This window comes from Chionomys nivalis, chromosome 21 (genome assembly GCF_950005125.1).
Source record: "Chionomys nivalis chromosome 21, mChiNiv1.1, whole genome shotgun sequence".
Lineage (NCBI taxonomy): Eukaryota > Metazoa > Chordata > Mammalia > Rodentia > Cricetidae > Chionomys > Chionomys nivalis.
In genome coordinates, this window is record NC_080106.1 from 18,240,004 (window position 1) to 18,267,657 (window position 27,654).

At 49.8% G+C, this 27,654-nt stretch overlaps 1 protein-coding gene across 1 annotated transcript in view; it reads left to right on the forward strand.

Annotated features, from left to right (window-relative positions):
• Zfhx3 (zinc finger homeobox 3) overlaps positions 1-27,654 on the forward strand; it is a 244,580-nt gene that overhangs the window by 184,456 nt on the left and 32,470 nt on the right. The window contains exon 5 of the mRNA XM_057753329.1: positions 14,906-15,013. Coding sequence (XP_057609312.1) covers positions 14,906-15,013 — 108 coding nt within the window. The remainder of the gene's footprint in view (positions 1-14,905; positions 15,014-27,654) is intronic.

Consider the following 27,654-nt stretch of genomic DNA (forward strand, 5'->3'; position numbering starts at 1 on the left):
ACAGGCCGTAAGGCTTTAGAAAAGGGATACACAAAGAATCCGTCACCATAGCTGGCTTGTCTTTGTGCCATCACCATCCTGGCTCCCCTGCTGCCGTCCTGAGCCCTTTCATTCCTGGTGTTACCTCTGCTCTACTCTGGTGCATGCTTTGGAGCCTGGTGTCCATGTGACCACTTCTGGCTCTCTGGGTGTCAAGCTGCTGTCCGGTGCTCCAGCACAGCGTCTGGCAAAGGATGTGTGGTAGTCTTCCCTCCCCGTGCGTTTCTTCACCTTGGAGCCAGCTTCATCACACACGCATGTGTTTGTAGGTTGGCAGTAGCCTTTCTGTGGGGACCTGCCTCGGGACCCCCATGTGAAACATGCAGAATGCCCCACCCCCACCAGCACCCACCACACAAACAGTTCTCTGCTCTTCAGGCAAGAGAGGACAGCAACCAAGGCGATCTGGCGATGCTGTGGTAGTTAGGTCCACATAGGACCTGTGTGCTCATAGGAAGAGGTACTGGGGAGGAGGAGCATGCTGTGCCAAGCCTCTCGGAGTGCCTGGTGTGTCCAGAGGCTCTGGCCAGGCAGTGGCCCACAAAACCTCGTAGGACCTGGCCTCCAGGACCTCTCTGCCCCTGATCTTCCGTCACTGCCCGTGTCTGGCTAGCCCTTCTCGGACCTCCGTGCTTTTGGCATACGGGCTAGCCTCGGTGGTTTACACCATCCCTCCACAGGTCTGGACAGACCGGCCACCCTCCCTGAGCCTCCTTGGAGTCCCTTTGCCCCTCACCCCTGCTGTGTCCTTTTTCCTAATCTTTCCCACTCTGCTTTGCTTAGTTGCCTTACTCTCCCATCCTCCTCCCAGCCTATGACCTTCACCAGTCATTTAGCCTCTCTCAGCCTCAGTTTCCTCGTCCGTGGAATGGGACTGCTGATTGCGTTACTTCAGCCCAGTGGGTGTTGTGACGCTTCCACTGGGCGGGTACTTAGTAAAGTGTACGTCACCTTGCTGGGCATGGGACTGTTCTTTGTCTGTTTGGTTTTTTGCTGCTGCTGTTGTTTGTTTGTTTGTTTTTTGAGACAAGGTTTCCCGGTAGCTTTGGGGAACTCTCTCTGTAGACCAAGCTGGCCTCAAACTCACAGAGATTCCGGCTGGGACAGGTCTCCGTGGCAGGGGTAAAGGACTGCACGGGCAGGAGAAAAGGAGAGAGGGCACCACAGCCATCCCATGGCCCGCGCTTGCCCAGTTGTCTGTGCTCTCACTTCGCAATTAAAGCATCTGTGATCAGGTCAAAGAAAATGACCACAGGAGCCCGAGGCTCCATGGACAGGTAATGGGGGCACACGGGGGGGGGGGTTTGACCTGTAAGGGGCAAGGTGGAGAGCCCAGGTGGCGTGGCTTGGCTGGGCGTGGCTGCAGCCCTACTAGCCCAGCCCTGCCAGCCCGGCGGACATCCGCGCGCATGTGATTACTTCATTGTGGAGCCTTTCATTGACTTGGCTGCACCATGCTGATGAACTGAGACTGGGGACAAGAGCTCGTAATTGAGGGAAATGCATTCCCATCACAGGCCTGTCTGCAGCTGGGAGGGAGGGTGGACTGCAGGAGTTTGCGCATGGGTGGGGATGCAGGTGTTTTGTGGGTACAAAGACGGATCCTCTTTTGCTCTCCCCTTCCCAGCCTGCACAGACACTGGGTACAGTGGCCAGAAGAAGGGTGCGGAGGTCCGTGGTCCTGCCTGTGTGTCCCGCTTCAGGTTTCCCCAAGGAAGCCTTAGATATTTGCACACTGCCCTCCTCCCATGCCCTTGCAGGGCCGGCATCTGCCATGGCCTCCCTCTTGTCTCTCCACACCTGTGTTCTCCGTCATTCGCTCCCTCTCTGTGTGCTCACCTTCAGCTCTGTGCTGCGGGAAGGGAAGCACCACCACGTCCCTGCTTAATGGAAGCTGTGTTTTGAAACGAGGCAAGGAATAAGCAAGGACTGTACAGGGCGTTCATCCACTCACAACTGATTCAGTGGGGAGCTTAGCTTGGAAACAGTGACCCCAGGAATACTTAAGGCGATCCCAAGAAAGGGAATTGAGAAACAGAGTTGGAGTGATGGCTCGGGGGTAAACTGCTTTGCCATGCAAGTCCGAGCTCCAGTCTCCAGCACCCACTTGAAAAGCTGTGAAAGCAAGACGCTGAGGCGTGGACCTCTATTCCTGGTGCTGGGGAGGCAGAGGCAGGAGGATCTCTGGAGCTGGCTAGCCAGTCAGTCTAGCCTGAGCGCTAACTTCAGCGAGAGGCTATGTCTGGAAAAATATGATGGAAAAGCAGTGGAGGAAGGTAGCAAACAATGACTTTGGCCTCCACGCGTACACACAGAGATGGACCCACACACACACCACCACCACTACCACCCTGTCCCACAAAATCAGACAGAATTTAGAAGCAGAACTCATTTTCAAAGACCTAAACCAAAAGTCCCACGGCTATCTTGCTGCCGTGCGTTTCCTAAAACCTGCAGCCTAGGCCACTGTCTGGTATCTGTGGTTGGTCGTCACCAATCAGTTGCTTAGTTTACTGCTAAGCAACCTCCCTTCAATGCAGCCTGGGCCATAAGAGACATCTCCGAGAACGCGTAGCCGGCGTGCTGCCCACATAATGGCTGGGCCAGGGAGGAAGGTTGCCTCAGTTACAAAGAAGCACGGGTGGCGTGCAGGCAGAGGAGGAGAGAAAAGGAGAGCCCTCACTTGACACCCTCTGACCCCAGCCGGTGGAGCTGAATGCTGGAGAGGCAGGGCTGAAATTGCAGTCACTTTAGATTATTTGGAGTGAGGAGAGGCAGGGAAAAAAGGGTCTGTTGACTACAGGAAGCCGAATTCTTCCCCTGCTGAAAGCGTATTAGTGAAAGGGGAAAAGCAATTACGTGGCTTTTGCTCGCTCTCTGTGGCTGGAACTCGGGCCTGTGACAGCAGCCCTGTCACCAATGCCTGGGACTTAACCAGATCTAGAATGTTCCTGGGCTCCACCCTTCCAGAAAAGAGCAAGAAGGAGACATGAAAAAGAGAGGCGGGCAGGAAGAGAAAGGGCAAGCACTACCCTTTGTCCTGGCTTTAAGCCTGGTGGTTATATCTGGGGTGTCATTTTACCACTGGGCAGGGAGTGAACAGCATACCATTTGCTAGAAACACGGCTATCTGGGATGTTAGGGGCCAGTGCAGGCTTTTTGGTTCTGTTTCTAGTAAGTTTGGTTCTTCTTGCTTGTCTTTTATGTCAAAATATTAGGAAGAGCTATCTATTGCCTAGAACAGCTGCAGCACCAACTTGAGCCTTTGGGGAGGGAGCCAGAGGGAGCAAGATGGCCAGCGCCCTTCGTTGGTCACGTGACCCTTGCTTGACTTGAGCACTTTTCCCTTCCTCCCATTCATTCCCTCATCCTCCTGTGAGCTCCCTCATTGACCCACCCATCTCTTAAGTCTATAAAACCAAGGCTCTCGTGGTCACTTCCTCCAAACAAACTCCTTTGACCAAATGCGGAGCCCTTGGGTGACCAGGTTTCTACAAACAGCTCTTTCTCCTCATAGAGTCTTTACACTTGAACAGCACGTGTTATCTTTTCATTTGGACTACCCTGCTTATTTATCCTTTTTGAATTTCCTAAAATGTGAAAGAAACCTCTGATTACACCCTACGTTAAATACGGCTACCTAAATTTCACTTAGCTCTTCTCAGCTGTCTGCACCCTTCCCAAGCCTTTTTCCGAGGCCCAGTTTCTTCCCCTCTCTCGGGATATTTGCTGTTTCCGGCTTTTCACCAACGCTCTTTGGTGAACTTTGTAGCTGAGTCAGTTCATAGATTAGCACCTTTTGGAGAGAAGAGGGTGTTTTCGCTCTCATAGCATATGCGTAGTTGAAAAAAGAAAGATTTGTTTTTACTTTACATGTATGATTGTTTGTCTGCATGTGTATATGTGTATCTTGTGCATAGAATGCCCATGGAGGCCAGAAGCAGGCATTGGGTGCCTGGAACTCCAGTTCCAGTTGTGAGCCACCATGTGGGTGCTGGGAACCAAACCTTTGTCTTCTGTAAGAGCAGCAACTAGTCTCAACCCCCAAGCCATCTCTCCAGCCCCATATTCTTAATTTTAACATACCCTGCTCTGTTTCCCCTTACTGATTACTATCCAAATTTTCCCCTTTCTATAGAGAGGTGGTGCTTGGTAAGGGGCGGGGCCTCACTTCATTTGCCCACCACACTGGATGCTGTCGTCACTGACATCATATTGAGCATTTGGTTATTTTTATTTCCCCATTTCCTATAAATCCATCCCAGACAGCCAAACAAAACCTTCAGTGGTCCCTTACTCTCTTTGTGCTAAGGATCTGTGTTTCACTTGGAAAAAGTGGGGCGGATCCTGCATGAAGGATTTCCCCGTCGGTAGAGTTTTAGGATGTTTACCCATTTCATTGCTTACAGAGAAGGATCTCTCCACCCCAATTAAATGGAGATTTGTGCTACAACCATACATAGATCAGTTATGCCTGTGTTAAGTACCAGTTCTTTGTCATAAAACTATACTTTTCTACTCAAATCTCATGGCTGTTTTGTCTTCGGTGTACAGTGTTCAGTCTTCCAATGTCCCCAACATTGTAGCATATGGGATGTAAGCCTCAATTTGGGCTAACATTTATTGTGGTGTTTGCTGTGATTGGTGATTGTTTTTATAATTATGCTTTGAGATGGAGTGCTGTGTGGACTGGGGGCAGGGAACGGAATCTGTTGCTTCTCAATGATGCTTGCCCTGCTGTCAGATCTCATAAACCATTTATAAGAGGAAAAGCTAAGTAGTTGAACTAGAATCTTAGGGCTTGGTTTAAAACACAGTACCTCAGGGAGACAAGAGGAAGAGCTGCTGTGGGTAGCAGTCTCTGAGAAAGGAATATGGGTTAGTATTTTGTTAAACCCCAGAAAATTACTGTTTTGTTGTGTAGGATCCAAATTAACAAAGCAAAACAATGACAGGCTTTGGGTGGAACTATTGGCATGCCTTTCGGAGTTCCTCCGTGGAGGAGCCAAGAATTTTCCTTCTCCCATTGACACAGAAGAACTGCAGAAGGTGCCATGTGTTAGCCGTCCCATCTGCTTGTCCCCACTGTTAGTGCAGGAGCACTCTTGAGCCAGAAAACACCTGGCTTCCCCCCAACACACCCCCCCACACACACACACACCTCAGTTTCCTATGCTTCCCCTTCAGTTTTCTTAGGAACGGTCAACCGAAACCTGCTGCTCCCACCTCCTACCTGTGTCAGATTAGACTCTTGATGGTTTGGGAGAATGCCCTAGGTTTTAACTGTATATATGGCGGTGTGTCTTTAAATGTCATGACCATGAGATCTCCTCCCAGAGTTGGCCTCTTTGCTTGTGGCCAGGCAGTGTGTTATGGTTATCTGAAGGTTCTCCAGGTGCTTGGAGATGAGGGGTCTGCTGTGGGTCACCGCCAGGGTCTGTGTGTGTGTCTGGCATCGCACTGTGATGTGTGGTCCCTTGCAAATGCATCAACCTCCTTCGCACACACTCGGGTCTGCCCAAGTACGGGCAGTGAGTTCAGCCAGTGTTTTCTGAGTTGGCCCGATTTCTGTTGGGTCAGATTCGGTTTGGCAAGTGTAAACCTTTGTTTGTGCTTTGTTTTTATGAATCAGCATGGTTTACCAGCTGTGCATATAAGGGGCTTATGATCCGGGCAGGAGCAGCCCATTGACAGCCAGTGCCTCGCTGCTCTGCCATGCGCTGGTAGACGTCAACAAACGTTTCCATCTGAGTCCTGCAGTTCATGGGCGGAAAGCTGCTTTCTGAATGGCTATTCTCCTCGGGCACGGTGGACTGAAGAATACGGTGACAACCAAGCTGGGAATCGAATCCAGGCCTGTCATCTCCATGCCCTGTGACTCAGACCTCTGCAGTCAGGGTTCTGTTTTCCTCCATCTTGTGCTATTTGTCTCAATGGTCAGAAACAAAATGTTCACCTGTTACTTTCTCCTTTAATTGGCTTCTTTTTATATATATAAAAAAATGCCTTTTTAGAAGTCCATAATTCCCTTTGGCATCGTCAGATCATGCCTTCCCTGGTCTTGTAAACACCCTGAGTCTGCAGGGCAGCCACACCTCCTTCCCTTCCCATGCTCCGCTTCCTGTATGTATTGCATCCATCACTGCTGCTGTTCCCGTCACGAGAGCCGTCCCTCAAGGTTTTTGCGTATGCCCATTAGGTTCTAATCACCTGCCTGTAATATCATTTCTGGTACATCCTGTTCATTTCCCATACCCCTTCATTTGCACGTAGATGCCTGAGTGTGCCTACCGCCTCCCCTACCCCCTCCCCGCGCCTCTCTGCATTAAGCATAAGACCTCTCTCCAGTAAGTCAGTTTTAACTCTGAAGGCCATACCAGTCTTCTGTAATGGAAAATGTTAGGTGTGTGTGTGTGTGTGCATGTGTGTGTGTGCGCGCGCGCGCCTTAATTTACTCTATCACTCATGTGTGTTTATCTATCTTGTCTTCCCCCCTTCAACCATGGAGGCTTGGCAATGTTTATTTGAAGCAGGGTGTTATTGAAAGACAGATGCTGTGGGGACCGCTCGGGCCTCACACCTGGAATGTTAAAAAGCTTTTCAGGCAGATCTTTTCCGTTGATTGAAAAATGTCCCTTTCTGCAGTGGGGGCAGGCAGGAAGGAACTGGTACCCATCCAAGAGGCTCCCCATCTGCACCCATAATTCTGACCCTACCCCTCCATACTTTAGTTAATGTGTTCAAGTCTGTGAAGTGATTTGGTCTGATGAATGAGTGTGCAAAGTTCTTTTCATCCCCTCGTCCATCTAAACCATCTCTCCCTCAGCTCCAGAGACCTTTCTTTCTCAAATGCTATGTCCTGCAGACTTGCAACCCCTGCCTCTGTCCTCTCTTCCCAAGCAGCGTGCTGAGCTGCAATCAGTGTTTTCTCCCAGCGACTTTGTTTTCAACTGCCTGGAGAGTGGCACCTCTCTTGGTATCAAGATCCTTCTGTTTTGCATGCCTCTGCTTTCCAGAATATTCCAGCTTGGTGTGAGGTTAAACTGCAAAGTGGCATTTAAAAAGAAAGGAGAGCAAGAGAAAGATACGCTTCTAAATGCATTTGTTAGGTCACGTTTTAAACGAAGTACAATTGAAGGTAGGTAGGTAGGTAGCTCCCCCCCCAAAGAAAGAAAAACAAAAACAAAACCCTGCAAATCCACTAAGCTCCCAGAGAGCGTGCCTCCTTTGTCACGGCGCTGACATTGAAGTGTAATTTTTCATGGTTATTTGGACTGGAAAATGGGGGGAAGGGAGAGATGGGTCTGCGATTATTTCCCATAAATGACAGCACAATCACATCACGCTCCGCCACAAACATTCTCAGGGAATTTGCCTTTTTTACACTTCATGTGTGAAAGCAGCAGCCGCAGCCAGAGCTCCGTGGAAACCCAGGGACCCGTCTCTGCTGAACTCAGTTTCCTCGGGAGTTCTGGGCTTCTTGTTTACCGTGCGTGCTTTCAGAGCCTGGGTTTGTATTTTACAAACTGGAGCTCACACCTCTCTGTTATTTTCTTTGCTTCCCTGTGAATCGCCACCAGGCGAGTCCGAGGCACATTCGTTCCTGTGCTTTGTCGCTGCTCGTTCCCTTTTATCCTTTCTGGGCTTCTGCAGGGGGCTGCCCAGGTGCTTTCACTAAAGCACACAGATAAATGGGACGCGGTGCAGTGCCGGCTCTCGGCATTTCCTCCCTTTTTTCTCCTCTCTTGACCCCCACCCACCCCCTTAATTCTAGTGTGGTTTTTGACAAACTGTTCAAATGACCAAGTGGCCTTGCCTGGGAGAGGAAAAATGGCAGGGCCCGTCCTGGCCACACAATGGCAACATTCTTAACTCCTGTTCAGTGTTGCTCCCGCAGGAGGGACGGCTCAGAGAGGGGAATTTTCTCTGCAAGGCCACAGGCTCTGGACCCACAAGGATTCTGCCCCGTGGCTGCACCAGTCTGAAGCGAAGTCAGTGCAGAAGCAAGGCGAGGAGCCTTCCCAGGCTGCTGCGTGCTGCACAGCCCCCATTTTTCTTGCTTCTGTAAACAGTGGCAGGATCTTCAGATATACAAAAGCATAATGGTCTCTCGCCCCCAATTAGTCATGTTTAATAACACCCAAAGTTGCCTTCTGAGTGGCGATTCTTCCAGCCCAGTGCCAGAAGGCAGGTGGGTAGGGTGGGGGTGAGAAAGGAGGTCAGGGCAGTGGCGAGGAGGCTGGATTCCTCCATTGTCCACCTTCCACAGAGCTTTTCCCAGAGGTCTCTGGGAGGGTGGCAGCCCCATACCTAGACCTTTCGAGAGGCCTCCAGAATCGCCAGGTGCAGCCCCCAGGTGTCTTGGCTGAATGAGCAGAGCACAGAGCGGAGAATTCCTAAGTCAAACAGTCACTTCAAAGACCCAGAGGAGAAGAAGCCTCTTACTGGAGAGCAGCCCAGGGCTGATCCCCTCCACGTCCTCCCAGGTCCTTTCCTGTCCACGTCCTCCCGGCTTCTGGTGGGCTGGAATGTGTTTATAAATGTCGTCTCCGAGAAGGTGGTTTTATATAAACAGCGTGTCATGACGTTGACTAGTTTCTTTCTTCTTTGCTTTTTTCCACCCACCAAGGTGAGAAAACAATATGTAGGAACACTGGCCTGGGCCCCCACGGCTCTCCCAGCTGCTGGAGGGCTGTCCTTGGCAAACCTGCAGAGCTTACCTGGGTAAAACGGTCAAGGCAATGGTGGCCTGGAGAGGGAGCCCCCTTCTGCCTCTTTTTGGCTCTGTTGTGAAGTTTTCCTGCCTGGACTATGGTAGATGCTCCCCTCCCTGCCCCCAACCCCGTTGCTGTTTTCCTTGATGAATCTATAGGAAGTATAAAATAAAGTGGACAAAGTTGTTCAGCTGTTTAAAAATTAGAACCCTCGGGTAACTACTGCCAGGGAGATGTGCGGATGCCCTGTTCTCCGTGTGCCGGTGAGGATGTACACCCTTCACGGAGACACTGAGGACCAGAGTTGCGAAGACAAGGATTTGTGTCTGTGGTGGGCAGGCACCCTGTTACCTTGTTTTCGGGGAATGTTCCTGGAGCTGAGGAGTTGTTACCCACAAGACTTCAGTGCTCTGAGTTGCCCCTCAGGCAGCTTCCAGACAGATTGTCGAGGATGGAAGGAAGTCTGTGAGTAACCGGGTAAGAGGCCGTGTTTGGGATGCCACTATAGCTTCTTCAGGACTAGAATGTGACCGCAGTACAGACACAGTCCAGGGGCTCGGAGAGTCACCTACTGGTAATGCCTTGGGTCACCTTTCAGGGAAGGTGCCAGAATGTCCAGGAGGGAGAAGGATGTAGTTTTCTGCTCCACCCTCGTGTTTGTTGCTTACTGCATCATCACCATTAGATTGGAGGGAGAAGACAAGGATGGGAATTAACAAACTGACAACAGAACAGCCATCTGCCCGTCAGCATTGAGCATCACAACCCGTTACAAGTTTCTGTTGTGTGTCAGAATCTTAACACAGGGGGGTGGGGTAAAGTGGGGGTGGATTTTATTTGAAGTAAATGGCCTGGGCCTTAGCAGTTATCTTTTATGCTGTGGGGTTTGACCTCCTTCGCAAAATAAAGCGTGCACACTTTGCATAATATCTGTACCCAGTAGAGGTTTCCCATTGATAAGAAAAGGCTGAGAGGACTGGATACACCAGGCTGTTCCTCACCTTGCCCTGTGCCAACCAAGGCTGAAAGAGTGGAAGCGATTGGCTGGGCAAATAGCGCGTGAGCCCAGGGCTCCCGCCCAAAGAAGAGGGACAAGAGGACAAAGCATAGCTCAAGTCCCTCCTGCTACCCACCACCAACCAACCATCCCCGTAACTGCCACCCTCGGCGCGAGGGTCACTTCCGCTGGTCAGAGTGCATGGTGCTTCCTACCTGCCTAGGTGGCCGTTCCTTCTGTTAATTTAGGTTGCAGACGGGAGAAAGGCGGCAAGGCAAAAAAAGCCTTAGCCCTGTCTTCAAAGTAAGCAGATTGGTTATTTTGTTTTTCAAAGAAGAGGTCCCATATACAATTAAAACTTGTTTCTGGTAAACCTCATTCCAGGAAGGACGGGCTTTTAACAAAAGGCTTTTGACAGCTGCAGGCTATTTCATTTTTTTTAATGCCGAATGAAAAATCAATACATTTTTCTGGGTTATACATATTCAGAACGGGCCTGGTATTTCCATTATAATGGAGAGCGGGCGTCTGCACACCTCGCCTGTCAGCGCCGCACCAGCGCATTTTCCGAGCCACTGCTAAATATTTCAAACCTGATTTGATTGTGGCTCGTGACAGCTAATGTTTCTCAGCTCTTGAGCCCGCCGACAGGCAAACTCACTTTATCCCCCTCCGCCCCCCCAAGCTCCCCCCCCCCCGTAAAAGAGAATGAACAATTTCATTCTTCGGGGATCACAGATTGGTGTGTTATTTAAGTAACATGTTCGTGTGAGAGCCTTGGGTACAGACACCCTGATTCTTAGGAGAATTTCCAAATTTCTATCATATCAAGGCACTGTGGGGGCTTTGTCAGGTTTGAATTAATCTACATTATCCTGTTAAGAGGTAGGAACAGAGGGATTAGTTATAATCATTGATTGGCTCCCCTTCCTTCAAGCCTGTAAGCGATGTGTAAAATACCCCCAGTGGACACGTCACTAGACCCATTCTTTGGGGGGGGGAAATGGTATTTTTTTTTTTAACCCAAATGCTCTCGTGGGTGAACTATCTGGGAAGCGTGTGCCGTGGTGGAATGCTGACCTCATAATGATGGTGTTTTCTGGGTTTGGCTTCTAGCTCACACTCCTTGCACGCACCAGCTTCCGGGTTGCTCCCCAAACTCCTCCAGATCCCCGGGGGTTGGCAGCTAACATAGGTGCCTTCCTCTGGAGAGGTCACAGGGGGAGAATCTTGGGTCACCTTGGTCAGGAGGCCGATGGTCAGGGGCTAGAGAGGGCATTTGTGGGAGATTTTTCTAGGTCCATGCCTCTTTTAGGGTCAGTCTATTTGCTGGGATTCTTGGGCCAGGAGTTGAGAGTGATTGCAGCAGACTCGCCCTGCTCTGCCCTGAGAAGGAGGGCCTAGGATTTGTCAGAAAGAGGCAATCAAGTCATAGTTTTCTTCTGGACAGTGGTGGCGCACACCCTTAATCTCAGCACGGGAGGCAGAGGCAGGCGGATCTCTGTGAGTTCGAGGCCAGCCTGGCCTACAGAGCTAGATCCTGCACTGTGAGAGCTACACAGAGAAACCTTGTAGCACACAGGTTTCTAGTCTGCTCCGAGGCCGTACGCCACGGTTTATGTGGCGGTGAAAGAGAGGCAGAGGGCACCACTGGAAGGCCATGTTAGTTTTCAAGATTTCCTTCATTTTTGGGCCACAGTGGAGCTCCCGCTGGTCAAGTATCTGCCTAGCAGGCATGAAGCCCTTGGCTCCATCTTGTTCACGATCGCAGCCCTGGGGAAATGGAGGCCGGAGACCGTATGATCAAAGTTTCCCCTTCTTGATTTCACGTTGACAATGGAGGCAGGCAGGCGGGAGTACTCTACTTGAGGGCCCAGGTGGGCGCGACCATGAAGCTGGGCTCCTGCAGGATTGTAGCGGCCCCACCTCTGGTATCTTTTTAAACCAGAGTGGTCTGGATGCCTTGGACCCGCTGCCTCTCTGAGAACTGGGGCTGGGGTGGGGAGCGACCCCCTTGCCCATGTCTTGCCACACACCCTTGAGAAAGCATTCCTGCTGTGCCGCAGTTAGGATGTGATATATCATTTCCTTAATGCTCCCAGGGAAAGCCGGTTGTGTTGTGTCTGCTTGAGCTTTGTGATGGTTGTTGTGAGTGTGTTGGTTGGAGGAGAGCAACGTATTCCTCAGAGCAATGGACAGGATTTTCCAGATAAAACCTATTGCCAGCCCAAGCCTTCAGTTGTTCCCGCCATCTCTCTGTAGCTGATACTACAGAAGGAAAACCAGAAACATGGCCTCAGTGATGCCCCCGGCCAGTTTCCACCACACAGGGTCGGGATGATCTGTAGGAAAACTGCCCCTCCGTTCCACACCCTGTCAGTACATGAGGAACTAACAGGCGGCCCCAGCTCAGCGGGCAGGCTCTGGTCCAGACCCAGAGGCTCCTGCACCCTTGCCCAACACTTATGTCCAGGGGCCAGGAGACTGACCAGCCCTTCCCTGTGGGTGCCCAAGTCAGGCCTTTGATGAGAAAAACTTGCATAAAAAAAAAAAAACACTCCTGGGACCAGTAAAGACACACCCTGTCTGCAAAGCATCAGGAGCCTGGGCTGTCCAGACAGATTTGCAGTTGGTATCCCTGTTTTTTAATCATTTCTCTACCTTTATTGGTATTCAGCTCTCACAGGTTTCCGGTCAGTGTCAGCCTGGGCTTTCATCCATGTTAAAGAGCCTTTACCCTCTCTCTGTTGATGACGATGGTATGAAGACAGATGGTGTAACTGCTTATGAATGTTCTATTTCCCCAGGACTAGGCCATTCGCTTAGAGATGTGTATTACTTCCACATGCTCAGGTTAGGCAGCCCAGACTTGTCTGCCTCCCAGCCAGCTGCCCTCCTGGGCCTTGTCATGCAGAGGGCGACACCTGTAGGTCACAGGTGGAACTGCAGAGACTCCTGTGACTAAAGGAGACCTATTTCTTATATTTTTGTTGTTATTTTTTAAAGTGGGGTGAGGACGCTAGTCCCCTGTAAGAGGATCTGGCTTGTTTATAAATTCCTTAATCATTCTTTCCAGAGCACACATACAGCATTCTCTTAGTGTATAAGTACAGATGATAAAACGAAGCCTAGAAACTCAAGTGGATTTACATCTTCCACAAAAAATCAATTAAATAATAATAATAATAATAATAATAATAATCACCTCCTGAAGTAAAGGTACATGGTTTCTCACTGTATGGGGAGCTGTCCATTGTGAGAGCCGGCCTATTTCCATCTGAGGTGATTATGGATGTGTGTGCCAGGAAGGCGGTGTGCCCATTGGGCCAGCCCATGTAATTACTTTTTCGATCCTGCAAATGATTTGTGCCACGGAACATATTTAAGATGCCTAACTAGTGTACATATGCCCAGTTTGGTACTGGTTAACTTATTGCTGGTATTGCCATTAAAGATGAATTTTATAACCATCTTATCAAAAGCATCAATGTGCAGAGAACATTTTACCTGAACACAAGATGGCACGTGTATCTTTTGGTACAACTTACTTGTTTTGCCCTCTCATATTTAAGCTCTTTTTGTTTGTTTGTTTTTTTCTCTACAAGACTGTATGGTGTTGATGTTGAGTGGTATACCTATTGAATGTCAAGCCGTGAATGCCCGATTTTTGTCTATTTGAACTAAAGGTAAGGTCAGGAGACTCCGTTAACTTTTCTGTGCAATGAGCCAACAAAGACCACAGGAAAAACAGAGAGAGCCCCGAGGTGATGATGGATAAGCAGTTCACGTGCCGTTGTCTCTGGGGCTCTCTGCTGTTGGTAAGGAAGAAAGGCCGTTCTTCTTCAGGGTTCGTTTTTCTAGCCATCGATACACTGTCATCTTTCTAGAAGACTTAGGAAAACACAGGTCTAGAATACTCCTGGCCTATTTTGGAAACCCATAAAGACAAATTGCGATGACTGTTCCCTCCTCCTGTGGGATAGAACTTAGAGGCCAGTTCTGGGGGAGTTGGGAGGTATAACACCTGAATTATTTAAAGGTGGGTCTAAGGCCAGCCTGGGCCACAGTGTGAGACCTTGTCTCCAAAACAAAGCAACCGACAAAGCAGGCTGTGGTTGGAGAATCTGATGGTGGCACTGGCTAGAACCCAGTCCCTAGGTTGTGTCCTGGTCTTGGCTCCCGTTGAGTCTGGTCCGAGCTTCTTGTGATGGGGTAGGAGTGTGTGTTCTCATGCTTCTGAACCCAGAGAGGTGCATGGCAGTTTCTTCATCACTTCAAGAGATTTTTCGCCTTGACTGTTTGCTTTAGTCTTTAAAAAAAATGAGGTGTGTGTGTGTGTGTGTGTGTGTGTGTAATGTACCTGTGTAGGCACCTGTGTGTATGTGTATGTGTGTGTGGGGGGGGGGTAGTGTACCTGTGTAGGCACCTGCGCCAGAGCACATGTATGGAGGTTAGGGATCAGTTCTATGGGGTTGGTTCTCTCCCATCTTTATGGAGAATCTGGGGCTCACACTCAGTCCACCAGGTTTGCAGAGTGCTGAGCCATCCTCTAGTCCCGAGTCCTCCTCTCACCTCATTCCCATTAAGTGCCGGCGTTGGTTGGTGATCCAGTGGTCAGGAGACCAGGGACCAAATCCCGTCACTACAGAGTCTTCCCTTCTCGCCTTGAGCAGAAGCGGTTGGCTCCACAGCCAGCCGACCTTGGGCAGTGGTCATTCCACTGAGCCTCTCCCATCAGGCTTCTAGAATATCCTATACCACTAAAACATATCACTGATGTTCTGTGACTCTTCAGAACGTAACTGACTGCGGGAGCTCCTGTCACCGTCTGGCACATGTATAGACACTGCCGGGCCAGGGAGGACGCGGCCACCCAGTCTGATCTAGTCTTCAGCCAGAGTTCAGTAAGTGACCGCTTCGCTTGGAGAGAGCTCAGGCGCGGCCCTCAGAGTCTATCTGGAAGTTTCTGGCACACATCTAGCGCCAGTCAGGCCTCACTGCTGCTCTGTCCCTGGACACACCCTCAGCCCCACTGGGCCACAGGGGAGACAGGAAGGGCAGAGTCACCAACATCTGTGCTTTGTGGGGCGAGGAGTGAGCCCTTCATCACCTTCCCAGCTTTTATCCTTGACATCTCTGCTTTTCCATATTTCAGAAGAAGCCGTTGAAGATGCCGAAGGACCCAGTGAAGCACCCGCTGACCCAGAGGAGCTGGCCAAAGACCAGGGGAGCGGCGGCGAGGAGGGCCAGAACAAGCGGGCAGGTAGTATGCATGGCCGTCCTTAGCCCCAGGCCTTCTCCCTGGGAGAAACGAAGCTGCTTCGGCTAAACAGACCCACACCTCAACTCATCTTCCAAAGTATGTGCTCTGAGCACGCCAGAGAGGGAGTTTTGTTAGGTCCCCCCTTTTGTTCTTTCTTCTTTGAGTCAGGATCTCACTCACTATAAAGACCAGGCTAGCCTTGAACTTGCAGAGATCCCCCTGCCTTTGCCAGGGTTAAAGGGAAACATCCTCATTCCCTGTTTTCCTTTCTCTTTTCCATATTCTTTTCAAAGCACCCTTATCGAGCACCGGGCATCTGCCGTTTCTTGGGCAGCTGCTCAGCGTTGTCGCCTTGTGCTTCTTATCCTCCTCCTTCTGTTGAAGGCTCATCAAAGACATCTTGGCTGAGGTCACCCCTGGTTCTCAGCCTCAAGCTTACCAGAGGCAGTGGACGGTGGGCATCGTTCTGCATCCGGGGACCTGAGAAGGGCCTGCACACTCTTCCCAGCATTCCCCTTTACAGAGGGACAGCAGTGTAGTCTGGCGGGGGAACATTTTAGCAAAAGCAGAACAAATTGAAGAAGCCAGGGCAGGAAGTGCTATTTCTGGAAAAGCCAGTGCCAAGAGAGGAGAACGGCCATTTCTCAAGATGACAGGATCTCTATCCTGAGGAGAGAAGAGTTGAGACAGAAGAAAAGCTCAGGGGTTCAGGGGAGGCGCTGAGTCATTTCTGAGAGGATTTACTGGGCAAATAAGTCTTGCAGACACAGTCACAATGCTAACAGGAAATGCTGTGACAAGCAACAGAAATTATTCTGTTTGGTCAACCTAATTCTTACCACCATGCTCAGTAGTATAATTCTTTGATTTTAAAGAAAATATTTACCTTCTCGAGTCTGTATTGGTTAGGCCTTTGTTTCTTTTCTAGGCAAGACTGTTCTTAAATCATATTGAGGGTTGGGGGGTTGGCCTTCATTATTTAAACAAGATACAGAATCTTGGAGAGAGGCCAGAGGAGAGCAATGAAAATGACTGACGGCCGAGAAGTCCTGCCTCTGTGAGGAGCCTGCGGAAGTCAGGGCTGTGTGGCCTAGAAAAGTAAAGTTTGGGAGGCTTTCAGACAGCGGGGACAGGCGTAGGGAGGGGGAATCTCCCTGAGGGAGCAGAGGACAGGGCACAGGCTGAGCAGAGGGGTGCGCCAGGTGGATTTCACTGTCCCTGTGGCTCAGAGTCCTCTTTTTGAAGTAGGCTCTGTGGAGTTTCGAGCTGGATCTTGCCATATCACTGAGGGTCAGGGTCAGATTCCCTGGGAGGGTTTGAGGGAGAGCCAACGGGGAAGGGGCTGCCATCAGTGAGTGAGGTCCCCTTGGACGCAGGGAGAGGTGTTTCTACCTGGTTTTGCCTAAACTGTTGAGGTGAGGAATATAAATAGGCAGTGTAGACAGTCAGCAAGCATCGTGTGCCCCAAGGGGAGCACGTTTTGCCGACACACTCTAAAGGCTCCAGTGACCTTCAAGGTCACCTGGGTGTTCCCATGATCTAGGTGCTTGGTTTCTGGTCACAACCCTGTCATTTGCAGGGTGACATTACTGAGTCTCTTAACCTCTTCGTGCCTTCCTATTAAGTGAGAGAGGTTAAGTGTAGTTCCCAGCGACGTGTTGTCCTAATACAGGAAGCTCAGAAGGAAGCCAGGAGCACGGTCAGCTTTGTGTCTGGAGTTTGTTTACCAGTCAGTCAAACCTGAGGCAGACCAGTAGCCATCTCTCTTGGCTTTCTCCATTTGAACATGAAACCAACGACTCATGGTGGTGGCTTCTAAGACTTTTTGAAAAGGTAGCAGAAGCAGCATACAGCCACGTCACTGATATTTGCTGTGTGTTTCTTGCATCCCATGTGAGTGCTGAACACATTATAAAAGAATGGTTGCTTGCAAAGCTCCTACTATGTGCAGCACCTGCACTGCCAGCTCCATGCAACCTGTATAGGGCAGGCTTTGTTGAGGTTGGTCGGTTCAATTAAACTAGTCCAGTGTATATGATTCAGAGTGAACACCGTCTTCCATCTTAGCGCTCAGCGGACATGCTCAGCAACCAGGAGGCCATTAAAAGGTGTAAAACGAGAACCATAGAGTTCATGTCCCTAACAAGGCTCTCCTGTCCGCATTCATCCACGCAACGGGCCCACCTCTCGCTCTTTGCCTCCAGAAGACACCGAGGAACAGTGACTCAGGGCACCCCTTGCCAGATGCACAGAAGTAAAGGAAGAAGGTGGGCTTCCTTGCTGACACCTGCAAATGACCCTCCTCTGACCTGAAGCATAGTTCTGTCCGTGGCTTCTGAGTTTGTAATGGCAGGCTTTCTTGAAGCACTTGGAGCTAATTTGATCTTGGAATAGATATAGGTGCCAGCAACTGAAACCATCATTTTGGATGCTTAGTATTTTGAAGAAAAAAAAATTGTAATTAAAAAAAAAAAAGTCTGCCTGTCTTTCATTTGTTTCCTAAATTGAGTTGTTGCAATCTGATTAAGCATGCTGGGGGCTGCTTCCTCCCCGCAAACAAGTAAACAGTGATTTCCCAGCTTGCTGTGATGCCCAGTGACTGACTGCTGCTGATGCAGATTAATGTTTCAGAGGGGTCTGGATAGTGGCATTTTCCCTATCTATTGATTTTGTAGTTTGGGGTTTTGTGTAGGAATGGATAATCTTGAAGATTTTTTGTTGTCGTCTGTTGCTTTTTATGGGATCAGGACTGGCGATATCCTTTGTGGCTGGCCCTGAGACGAAGTCCACATGTGATTGGTCAGACAGGGACCAGCAGTTTCGTCCCTGAGCGCCTGTGAGGCACTGGGCAGAGTTCCAAGGACCACAAGTTTAGGGGAGGCTTTTGTTATCCGGGTGCATGACACTGTCCTTGGGTATCAGGATGCCTGTTGTCAAAATAACATTACAGGAACTTGTATGATGACCAGAATGTCCAATGTCTGTATTGAACTTGTACTCAGAGGCAGTAACATTTAAGTTTTGTTTCATTTTAATGAAAGTAGCCACATGTGGCTCGGAAGGAACAAGATTAGCCCTGAAAGAATTCATCACGGGCACTCTGACTCTGAAACTGGTTAAATCTGGAGGCTTCCCATCTGACCTTCCTGGCACAGATGGGTGCCCAGCTAGGTGGGCAGGGCTTCTGTGGCCAGCACCAGTCACAGCTGTTGATGCTCCATCCCAGTTGCCATCGGTTTCCCTGTGTGCCAAGACCGCTTTCCCGACAGAAGCATGCCCGATTCTCGCTCTCACTCTGAAAGCGAGTACACAGCTACTCTCCCACCTCTGCCGTTCTGCAGGCTCGGACGCTTAGGCTGAATAAGCTCAGGCAGGGTACAAGAAGTACACAGGCAGATTGCGAACCGTATCCTGCTTTCCTAAACCTAGGACAGGAATGGGCCCTGGCTGTCCTAGAACTCATTTTGTAGACCAGGTTGGTCTCGAACTCACTGAGATCCACCTGATCCTCTACTTCCCAGGTGCTAGGATTAATGGTGTGCACCACCATCGCCCAGCCAGGAATGGGCTTCTTAGTTAAGCACTTGATGTGCTTTACCTCACTGACCCAAGCATAAGGAGTAGATCCCAAAGTTGTACAGTGAAAATGGCAACCCAGCTTGGACCAGCATGTTCAGAATGACCTGGATTATCTGCTGGGAATGTGCCGTGTAGTGGGCCAGCGAAATGACTCAGTCAGTAAAACACTTGCCCAGAGAGCCTGCTGGCCTGAGTTCCGTCCCTGGATCCCCCTCCCCCAACGGAAGGAGAAAACCAGTTCTGACCGCCACATAAACACCTTGACATGTTTGTGTGCTCAGTGCGCACACATTCGATAAAACGAACTTCAGCGAAAGCAGGTTGTGGACATGGAAAGGGAGGGCTCTGGGTGTGAAGTTAGGAAGGCCATTAGCTACTAACGGTTGGTCATGGGACTTAGTTATGGAGGCCTAGGGTTCTGTCTGTGAAACATGGTCAAGTACCACCAGCCCCAGCCACCCGTGGACTCCACAGGACTGAGCAGTGGTGTGTGTGTGTGTCTATGCCGTTGAAAAGCAGGGTCATGTTTAGTCAATGTGCAGGCTGGTAGGTGGGGGCGGGGCGGGGCAGCATGGGAAGGCTCCTCGAAGCCAAGCGTCCGCTAATGGACTGCCATTTCCACTGTCCAACTCTGTGGTTTTTCTCCTTTGAAACTTGAACATGACCTCTTGTTGTCGTCTGCTGGAGTGGATTTGAGTGTGAGCGTTTGAGATTGAAGAGCCCCCAGTGTCCCCCACTAAACAATGATTAATGCTGTGATTAGCCAAGTCCATCATTAATTGCTATAAATTAATTATACAATTAATGTGGTGTTTTATCACCAATAATTAGGGGACAAGATTGAGCTGTTGGCGAAGAACCACAGTGAGATGGTTATTATTGAAAGGCTACAGCCACCATGGTCTCTAGCCACAGAGCTCCAGAGTCTGGCTAAGGGGGCTTGAGACAGGATGACCAGGGGATGCTAGGGTATTGTAAAGGGGCGGGCGGAGGGGGTCAGAGCACCAGCTCAGCCTAAAACAGAGGCATGGTGCTGCTCTAAAAAGTCTCTTAACTGGTGCTCCTGTGTATATTTTTGTTAAATTTCCTGTTAGAACTTCAGTGGAGTGCTTTCTCTTTTGTGGAGAAAGGGCCCAAAGGGACTTTACTCTTATTTATTTATTTATTTATTTTTTAAATCCACGATGCTCACCTAACTCGGAGCAATTAGTGCAGCAGAGCATCCATGATTGGAATCTATGGGAGATGGCTGTTAGAGAAGGTATTAATGGGCGGCCGTGAGGGGAAAGCGTGTTTGTGGGCACTGGCGCTGGCAGGCATGATTTCAATCAGGTTTGACATGTTTAACATAAATGTATAGTGCACGGCTCTTGCCGCGTATGAATAATTCCTACGGAGCCACTGCCCTTCTAATTACTCAGTCTGAAGAAAAAAAAAAGCAGGGCAGGCGCATCGTGGTGGAAATCTATTATCAGCCCTCCCTATTCTCTGTTGTTTACAGCACTGTATAGAGATGCCACAGTATAGGGGACTTAATGCCCAAAACGGAATCTGTCACAGCCTAGAAGGGGCTGCTACCTTCTCCCTGTCTACCCCCCACCACCTTTCCTCCCTCCTTTCCTCCCACTCCTCCTTTTTCAATTCAGTCATCTACACGGAGGTAAAACAAGGTACATGCTAAAGGAAACATGGGTTGAAGAAAGGTCCGGGCTAGCAGGTGTCAGCAGCCATAGGTTCATTTCCATGCATGACCTTAGGTCTTTGACCTTCAGTTGCCCAACCCATAAAATAGCGGGTTGAACCAAGTTCCAGAACTTAAAATTCTGGGACCGTAGATGTTTAACCAGAAGAAGCATTGTTGAGGGGTAGTATCACCTCCAGGAATATTAGTTACTAACGTCAGAGCACTAGTAACGTTTCCCAGAGGTCTTGCTAATGTGTGGGTCTGTAACACGGCACAGGCCTGGGTAAAGGGTTCGAACTGGCTTTCTCCGTGGGGTCAGACAGCAGCAAGCCCACGCTTCTTGGTGGGATGTCAGAGAGTGCAGACACTCCCCTAGTCCCACATTACTGTGAACATCACAGTCCAGCATGGTGTGGGTAACAGTGGCAGTGCCGCGTGAGCAAATGGTCAGCCAGCCCTGTGTGGCTGGAAGCCATCTCATTCCCCAGCACCGTACACCCTCTACAGAAGTAGCCTGGTTCCGTATCATTCTGGCTCTTGCTTCCTTCTCTACCTCACCCCAAAGTCGGTTTGCCTCTGCAGTCTAGTAGGAGTGAGGGGATGCTGGGAGCCGTGTTGGCGTGACCTGGTTCATGTCAGGTTGACACAGGTTTTTGTTTTCACACGGCTGGAAATTGTGTTGCTGTCAGCCTCTCCAGGGTCCACTTGTACCCCCACCCCCTTTCCCATTTTCGGACCGCTTTTAGCAGAACTTGGCTGCTTGCAGTCGCTGCAGGCAGAATCCTGTCTCACGACTGACAACAAACCAGCAACTATTTTTATGGCGGTACGCAAAAATAGACCTAGGGTGTGGTGTGTAGCTAGACTTGCCTGAATCCCAGTAACTCAAAGCTTGGCTCTGAGAATTATATTGAAAAGTCATCAGTGATAGGACCTGTCAGTTGTGTGTGTGTGTGTGTGTGTGTGTGTGTGTGTGTGTGTGTAGACATGCAAAAACCGAAAGCAACTTTGTAACGGAAGTGTCTTGTGTAATCAGATAATCATGCACAATGAGAATCACTCTTAAGGTATAGATCAGGGGCTTGACAAGTAAATGAAGGTGTAAACTATGTTTGTCGCTATGGAAAACACTTTATAGCAGGTCAGGAAGGTAGCTCTGCCAGCAGGGGCTTGGCTTTGTGAGTTGGAACCTCAGAGCCCATGTTTTAAAATTGCTGGGTGTGGGGCATGTAGCTATAATTCAGCTCCAGGGAGCTGGAGGCAGGTGGATCCCTGGGACTTACTGACCAGCTCCCTAGCCCATTGGGTGCCTTGTGGGCCACAGAAAGACAGCACCTGAGAAATGACAGCTCCGGTTATCTTCTGGCCTCTGTCCACGTGCACACACAAGGAAATGACGAGCTTGTGATTCTCACTCTGGGGCCCTGTCGATCTTCCCTGCCTTGTTTGAGCTTCAGATTTCATGAAGGGCTTCTGTGAGAGCTATAGCAGGTTGTTGTTTTTTTTTTTTAAACATACCCCAGTGCCTCATGGGACATCACTTTTCTTAGGCACAGCCATTCTTCTTGGGTCCCCTGTTATCTTGATTTTTGCAGCTAGAGAACTGCGTGCCATAGATTAGGACCTCCTGGGTGTCAGAGCTCTGATTAGCTTTCTCCATGATGCACCAGCGGGTCCTTTAACCTTCTAGGTCAGACATCCATTCCCTACCTTACAAACTGAAGAGTGTATATATAACACAGCTACTTTCTTTTATTATATGAAAAATGGAGAAGACCTTACAAATCCTGTGCTTTTTAAGATACCATGTAATTGTCAGCTGTGTGCATGATGGGTGGCAATGTACATGGCTTCTACTGAGTTTGGTGTGTGCTGCTTAGCACTGCTCAGAAATGGCCCCAGTGTCTATTAATTAAATAACGCGGCATGAGGACTTTGAAATATAAATGACTCTACTTTCTGCTTAGGGCATCCAGCCCTTGGGGTAGCAGAAGTATTTCAATTGCTGTACATAAAAAATAAATTTAGGATGCTTTCACTTGTCCTAAAACCAGGGACTCTCTTTCATATGGTTTCACCGCCCCGCGTGGGCTCCTATTCCCAGGCACTTCTAAAAGTGAAACCCACGTAACAAGTGTCTGAGACTCTTCCAGCGCCCAGGCCCTGTGGTTGACCTCCCCTTTGGTCAGTTCCTCGAAGCCCTGTGCATGGAGGTGACTGCAGGTTCAGTGCCCTCAATAAAGTGCTCATAATCTCCCAGTTGGGATCTGATCCAGGTGTAAGCAGCTGTGGGGACCACTGTGCCCTATTCCCTGGCGATGAGGACTGGTAACTTCCTATCAAGGGGACTCGGCCCAGGAAAAAAACAGGCACATGGAAAAGGAGCAGGTTCGAACCCTCCCCAAAGGGACATGGGAACCACCTCCCCTGTGCACACGTAACGTAGCTTTGGGAATGCCGTGAGCAAGCCACACGCGGAGACTGTGTGACAACTCAGGCAGCCGTACACACCTTGCTTTCCGTGCTAACAAAGATGACTGACAGGGGTCTCCCACCAAATGCTAGAAAAGGGGACAAGATTTCCGTTTGCTGACAAGGCTACAGCAGGGTCGAGGAGAAAGCTGCTTTGTCAGGGGAGGTTTCATTTGGTGGTCCTGTCGTCATGGGTACATTCCCAAGCTGCTGTGGTTTCTTTCGTGAATGAATTTAGTCAAAACCCGAGGACGTGAGGTTTGAACTAGGAAAACACTGGGAGAGTGTGATTATATTTGCATCTTTGGGACCTTCGCTTGGAACCTACAGAGATTGACCCTTGCTGACCTGAAGGATGCTTGAGCCTATGAAGACTGAAGCACTTCCATTAACTAATTACCTTTGGTCTGGTCCCATGAATTGTGTCTCCATTGAGTTTTTGCTGTTTTGTTGTAGGTTTTTAAATCAGTGTATTATGTAGCCCAGAATAACTATGACCTTGAGATTCCCCCGCCTCAGTTTACCTAGTACTGAAGTGACTAGCACGTCCCACTGATGTATCCCCTGTGTGATTCCACCTCTGGTTGCTCCATGGTCATTATAGTCATGTCATGAAGCCCAAGGGGAACACGCTGAATACAGACCTGACTGTATCCTCTGCCTGTGGCCACAGCAGCAAGCAGCGTGTCTAAAGCCAGGGGCTGACAGGATGCTTTGTAGGAACTGACATGAGGCCAGAGGCAGGCAGAGTTGGCTGACTGCTTCCAGGTTAGGAATCAAGAACACTTCTCAGGTCCCTGACGCCTGACACAAGCTGGGCTCAGGGTGGTAGCCAGCGCCTAGAAGTTTTTCAATAGTCGAGACAGCCGGGCTGGTCTAAATGAGGTGGTGGCTGTTTTGACTGGTGCTTCCTTCACAAGCCTGACACAGAGGGAGCAAGGTGTCTCGCAAGCGGAAATACAAGATGTCCTTTTGGGAGCTCAAATCAGCGTAGTAGTTAAGCAGCCTTATGCATATTTCAACAAGGAATTAGGGCAGCAGATTGATGCCTCTGATGTAGAGTATAGTACTGTTTCCTCCCCAAAGATACAAAGCGGCAGCTGCCGTGGTATCCACCAGTTAACACAGGCGTGCTGTTCCACCGCGAGGCTTCCAGTGTGCTCCAGAGAGACCGCTTACTGGGAAGACAGAGACCCCACAGCTCAGGATATTGCCAGATCTCCACTCCCGGGGTTGGAGTTTAGGGGACTTTGGCCAGGACAGCTTGCCGGTGCATAGGCAGGAAGGCTGGCCCTGCCCCTTTGGGCAAAGTGAGAAGAACCTACAGGCTTTTGCCAGGTTTCTCAGGACCTATGGGAAGAGATTTCTCAAAACAAGGCACCCTGACGTTCTGGATCACAGAGCAAATAGAACAAATGCATGGAGGTGATGCTCTCTAGATTTCTGACTTTGAAACTGTGTCTGTATTTGCTTTTAGAGTGAGTAGGTGAGGGACAACTGCATGTAATCCTTCACCTTTGGCCAGAGACACTTGGCACTGAGACCAGGCCTGCTTCTTCTCCCCAAACTAAGCCGAAAGTCTCAAGTCGCCAGAGTCACAGAGAGGGGACTGGCAGGTGTGCCGTGCTTGTCAGACTCTTGAACTTAATCCAAGTTAGAGCAGAATTCCTTATGATTCCTACCAGTGACAACAAGCGCTGTTTTCCAAGTGTGGTCCCTGGAACACCTGCCTCACTAGGGAACTTTCTGGAAAGGCATTCTCTGGCTCAGAGAGCCCTACAGAATCAGAGCCTCTGCAGGTAGGGCCTAGAGTCAGTATTCTAGAGTCAGTATTCATTGAGCCTCACTAGGAACTTGGGCCCTCTCTGGAGTTCCCGGAGCCAAGGGCTGCAGTCCCAGAGACAAAAGCTAGAGCCATTTATTTATCCGCCAAGTCCTGAGTTCCTTCTAGACTAGAGAGAACTGCGCTTGACTAAAGATGGGGGTGTCCCTAGAAGAGGTAGGTGCAGGTGCTGAGTCTGGGCAGCTGACACCAGCAATGGCAGCATTAGAAGTGGGGGACGGAAGGGTGCTGTCACAGTGACAGAGATTCAAGCCTGTGGAATCTTCAAGAAGCACAGCTCATAAGTGGCATTGGATACACAGCCTATACCTGCTCTGTCCTTGAAGCTTCTTGGAGACCAGTGCTTGTTTCAGAGAGAAAGGGGAAACAATGGTGTCTGAGATGGTTTTCAGGCGCTACCCTGTCTTGTTTGTAGCCGAGTTGATGGAGAGAAATTAATCTCCTTAAGTTACAGTTGTACCCATCCGTACTGAACTCAAAGATTTCTTTGAAAAGGTCTTTCTAGAAACACAAAGTCTTCATTGGGGAGACCCGTGTGGCATGCTGAACCAGTGCAGGCACTGTCTTTCACTCTGGGGCCTATGACCCTTGAACCTGCTTCCTAGAGGAACACAACTTGGGGTGCCATTCCCAAGGAGACGCCCCAGTAGGCTGTTGTCAGGCATGGAGGAGAAGCTCCAGTTCCTAGCAGGAGCGCATCGCCTCTCCCCTGCTGTGTCTTCAGAGGCCTGCCTCTGTTCACTGGAGCTCTCTTCCAACCCTCTCCAAAGCGTCTTGAAGTGTCTGGCTGGAGGCAGAAGGAGACCGTGCACGCCTAAAGACAGCTGGCAGCAAAGCAGACTCTTCAGAGGAATGTTGTTCTCTGAATTAGCAGAGGAAGAGAGTTTAGCCAGATCTCTGGCCACTTAGCAAGCGCAGTGCTCTCCAGCACAGAATCGGGAAGCCCAGCTTGTCCCCTGGGGAACAAGGAATGGCAGCAAGCGCCAAGATCAGCTCCCCTCACATTGACAGCATGAAGATCACAAAGTCCTCTGGAGGCACAGCACTTGCGCTGCTGAGAGGGAGTTGGAGGTCTGGGAGAAGGGCTCAGGGGGAGAACACACCTCGCCTTTTTTTTTTTAACAAGAGCCTTGAGCTGCATGGCCACTTTCAGATCTAGTGAAACATCCGTGTGTAGTCTGCCGGGGTAGCTGTCCCAACACTTTAATAAGAAGTTGTGTGAGGAGGAAAAAAAGTTCCCACTAGTCAATGGAGGTAGATAAAAGATTGCTGTAAATTTCTGGGGCAGGTGGCAAGCTGGTTTACGGAATGCAAGGCGGTGAGAACCTCTGGCTTACGGAAAGTAACATGAATTAATAATCATTTAATTGGCTCCTCCATTACGCTGCTGGTTTGGGAGATGGAAGTTTAGATGGAGGGGCTGTCAGCTTTGCTTCAGCCGTGAGTCGGATGCTGCGAAGTGGGGGTGGTGGCGGCCTCTGGACTCACGACTGTCTGGGGGTACCCAAACGTTCAGTAGGCTCACCCCAGGGCCCCACAAATGAAGAAACTCAGCACATTGGTAAACATCACCTTCAGGTGACCAAGAGGGGCAGTGGAGAAGGAACTTCCAAGTATGTGGGCAGCTCGGTCCCTACTCAGGATCTCCCCAAGGTAGTAACTCTGGCCAAAGGGAAGCTGGCCTGTCACAGCATGGTGTCCACCATGCCAGCGGCCCCCGTGCCAGTTAAACTGGTGGGAGGATGGATTTTTGCATGGGAACACAGAAGGTAACTCCACCAGTACCTCGGTCTTCTCAGATTTCAAGCAGTTCCTGCCTAACATTTTGAGGAAACCAGAAACTTGGACCTTATAGTTCCTTTCACTCTCTTCCTCCATGTTTCTCACAAAGCCCTTGCCTTCCTTGGTTTCAGCATCACACGGCCCATGGCCCTAGATGAGAAAGAAACATGTACCCCATGAAGTCCACAGTCCACGGGGGCCATACGTGCAACTCTGTTGTCTTTTTAATTCCAGTGACTCGGGTTCAGAATTTGTGAGAGGAGACTGAGGTTGGGGAAGCATTTGTTCCAGGAAGACTCTTTCCTCCAGAATTACAGAGACTGACACTTAGATGCTGTGTTCCCATGCGCTCCACACATCAGAAGCCTGCCCTTAAATGGATGTTGTTTCTAACAACAGATGGGTTCAAACATCATAAAACCGTTCATCAAAAACTGACTGAGCATGGTGGCTCACACCTTTAATCCCAACACTTGGGGAGCAGAGACAGGCTGATCTCTGTGAGTTCAAGGCCAGCCTGGTCTACTATATGAGCTCCAAGACAGCCAGGACTATATATAGAGACCCTGTCTCCAAAAAGGAGAGAGAGAGAGAGAGAGAGAGAGAGAGAGAGAGAGAGAGAGAGAGAGAGAGAGAGAGAGAGAGAGAGAGAAACTACAAGCAAACTTTCATGGATTCAAATGAGCTTTCTTCCCCCTCTTCCTTGTCATGAATGGAAGAGGAATAACTTACTACTAATTATTAATAATAAAACATAATGATAATTGTTTTTAGAAGTTAAATACTTGCCAGACAAATGTGATAAGGTCAAAGTATATACAGAGGTGGAGTCTAGGTGGATGTCTCCGTTCACAAATGGTTTTCCCCGCTAAAGAAGTCATGCGCAATGCCGTGTTTCCCCCTTGAATGTAGAGGAATCTGATGGCCTCTGACAGAGAAGCAGGAATCAGGCCACCTCTTTTCAGTATTTGTCCTTGTCAGGTTTAGTGGCCCACCCACCACGATTTAGGAGGCTATGACAGGAAGCTGAACTCTAGAAACACTTCTGAAGCGGCGACAGCAACTTTCTGGTGTTTGCTGGGTAAGCTGGTCAGGGCGACCCTAACTCCCAGCTCCCGAGTCTGTACGTGTGACCTGATAGGGTTAGCAGCGGTTCTGCCCAGCCTTCCAGTGTCCCGGAATCTCATCTGCCTTGCCTTAGGTAGTGTGCCATGCACCATGCATGCTGTCCTTCGACTCCATACCACATTCTGGTCCCTTTGCATTGCTGGGAGCCCAGCG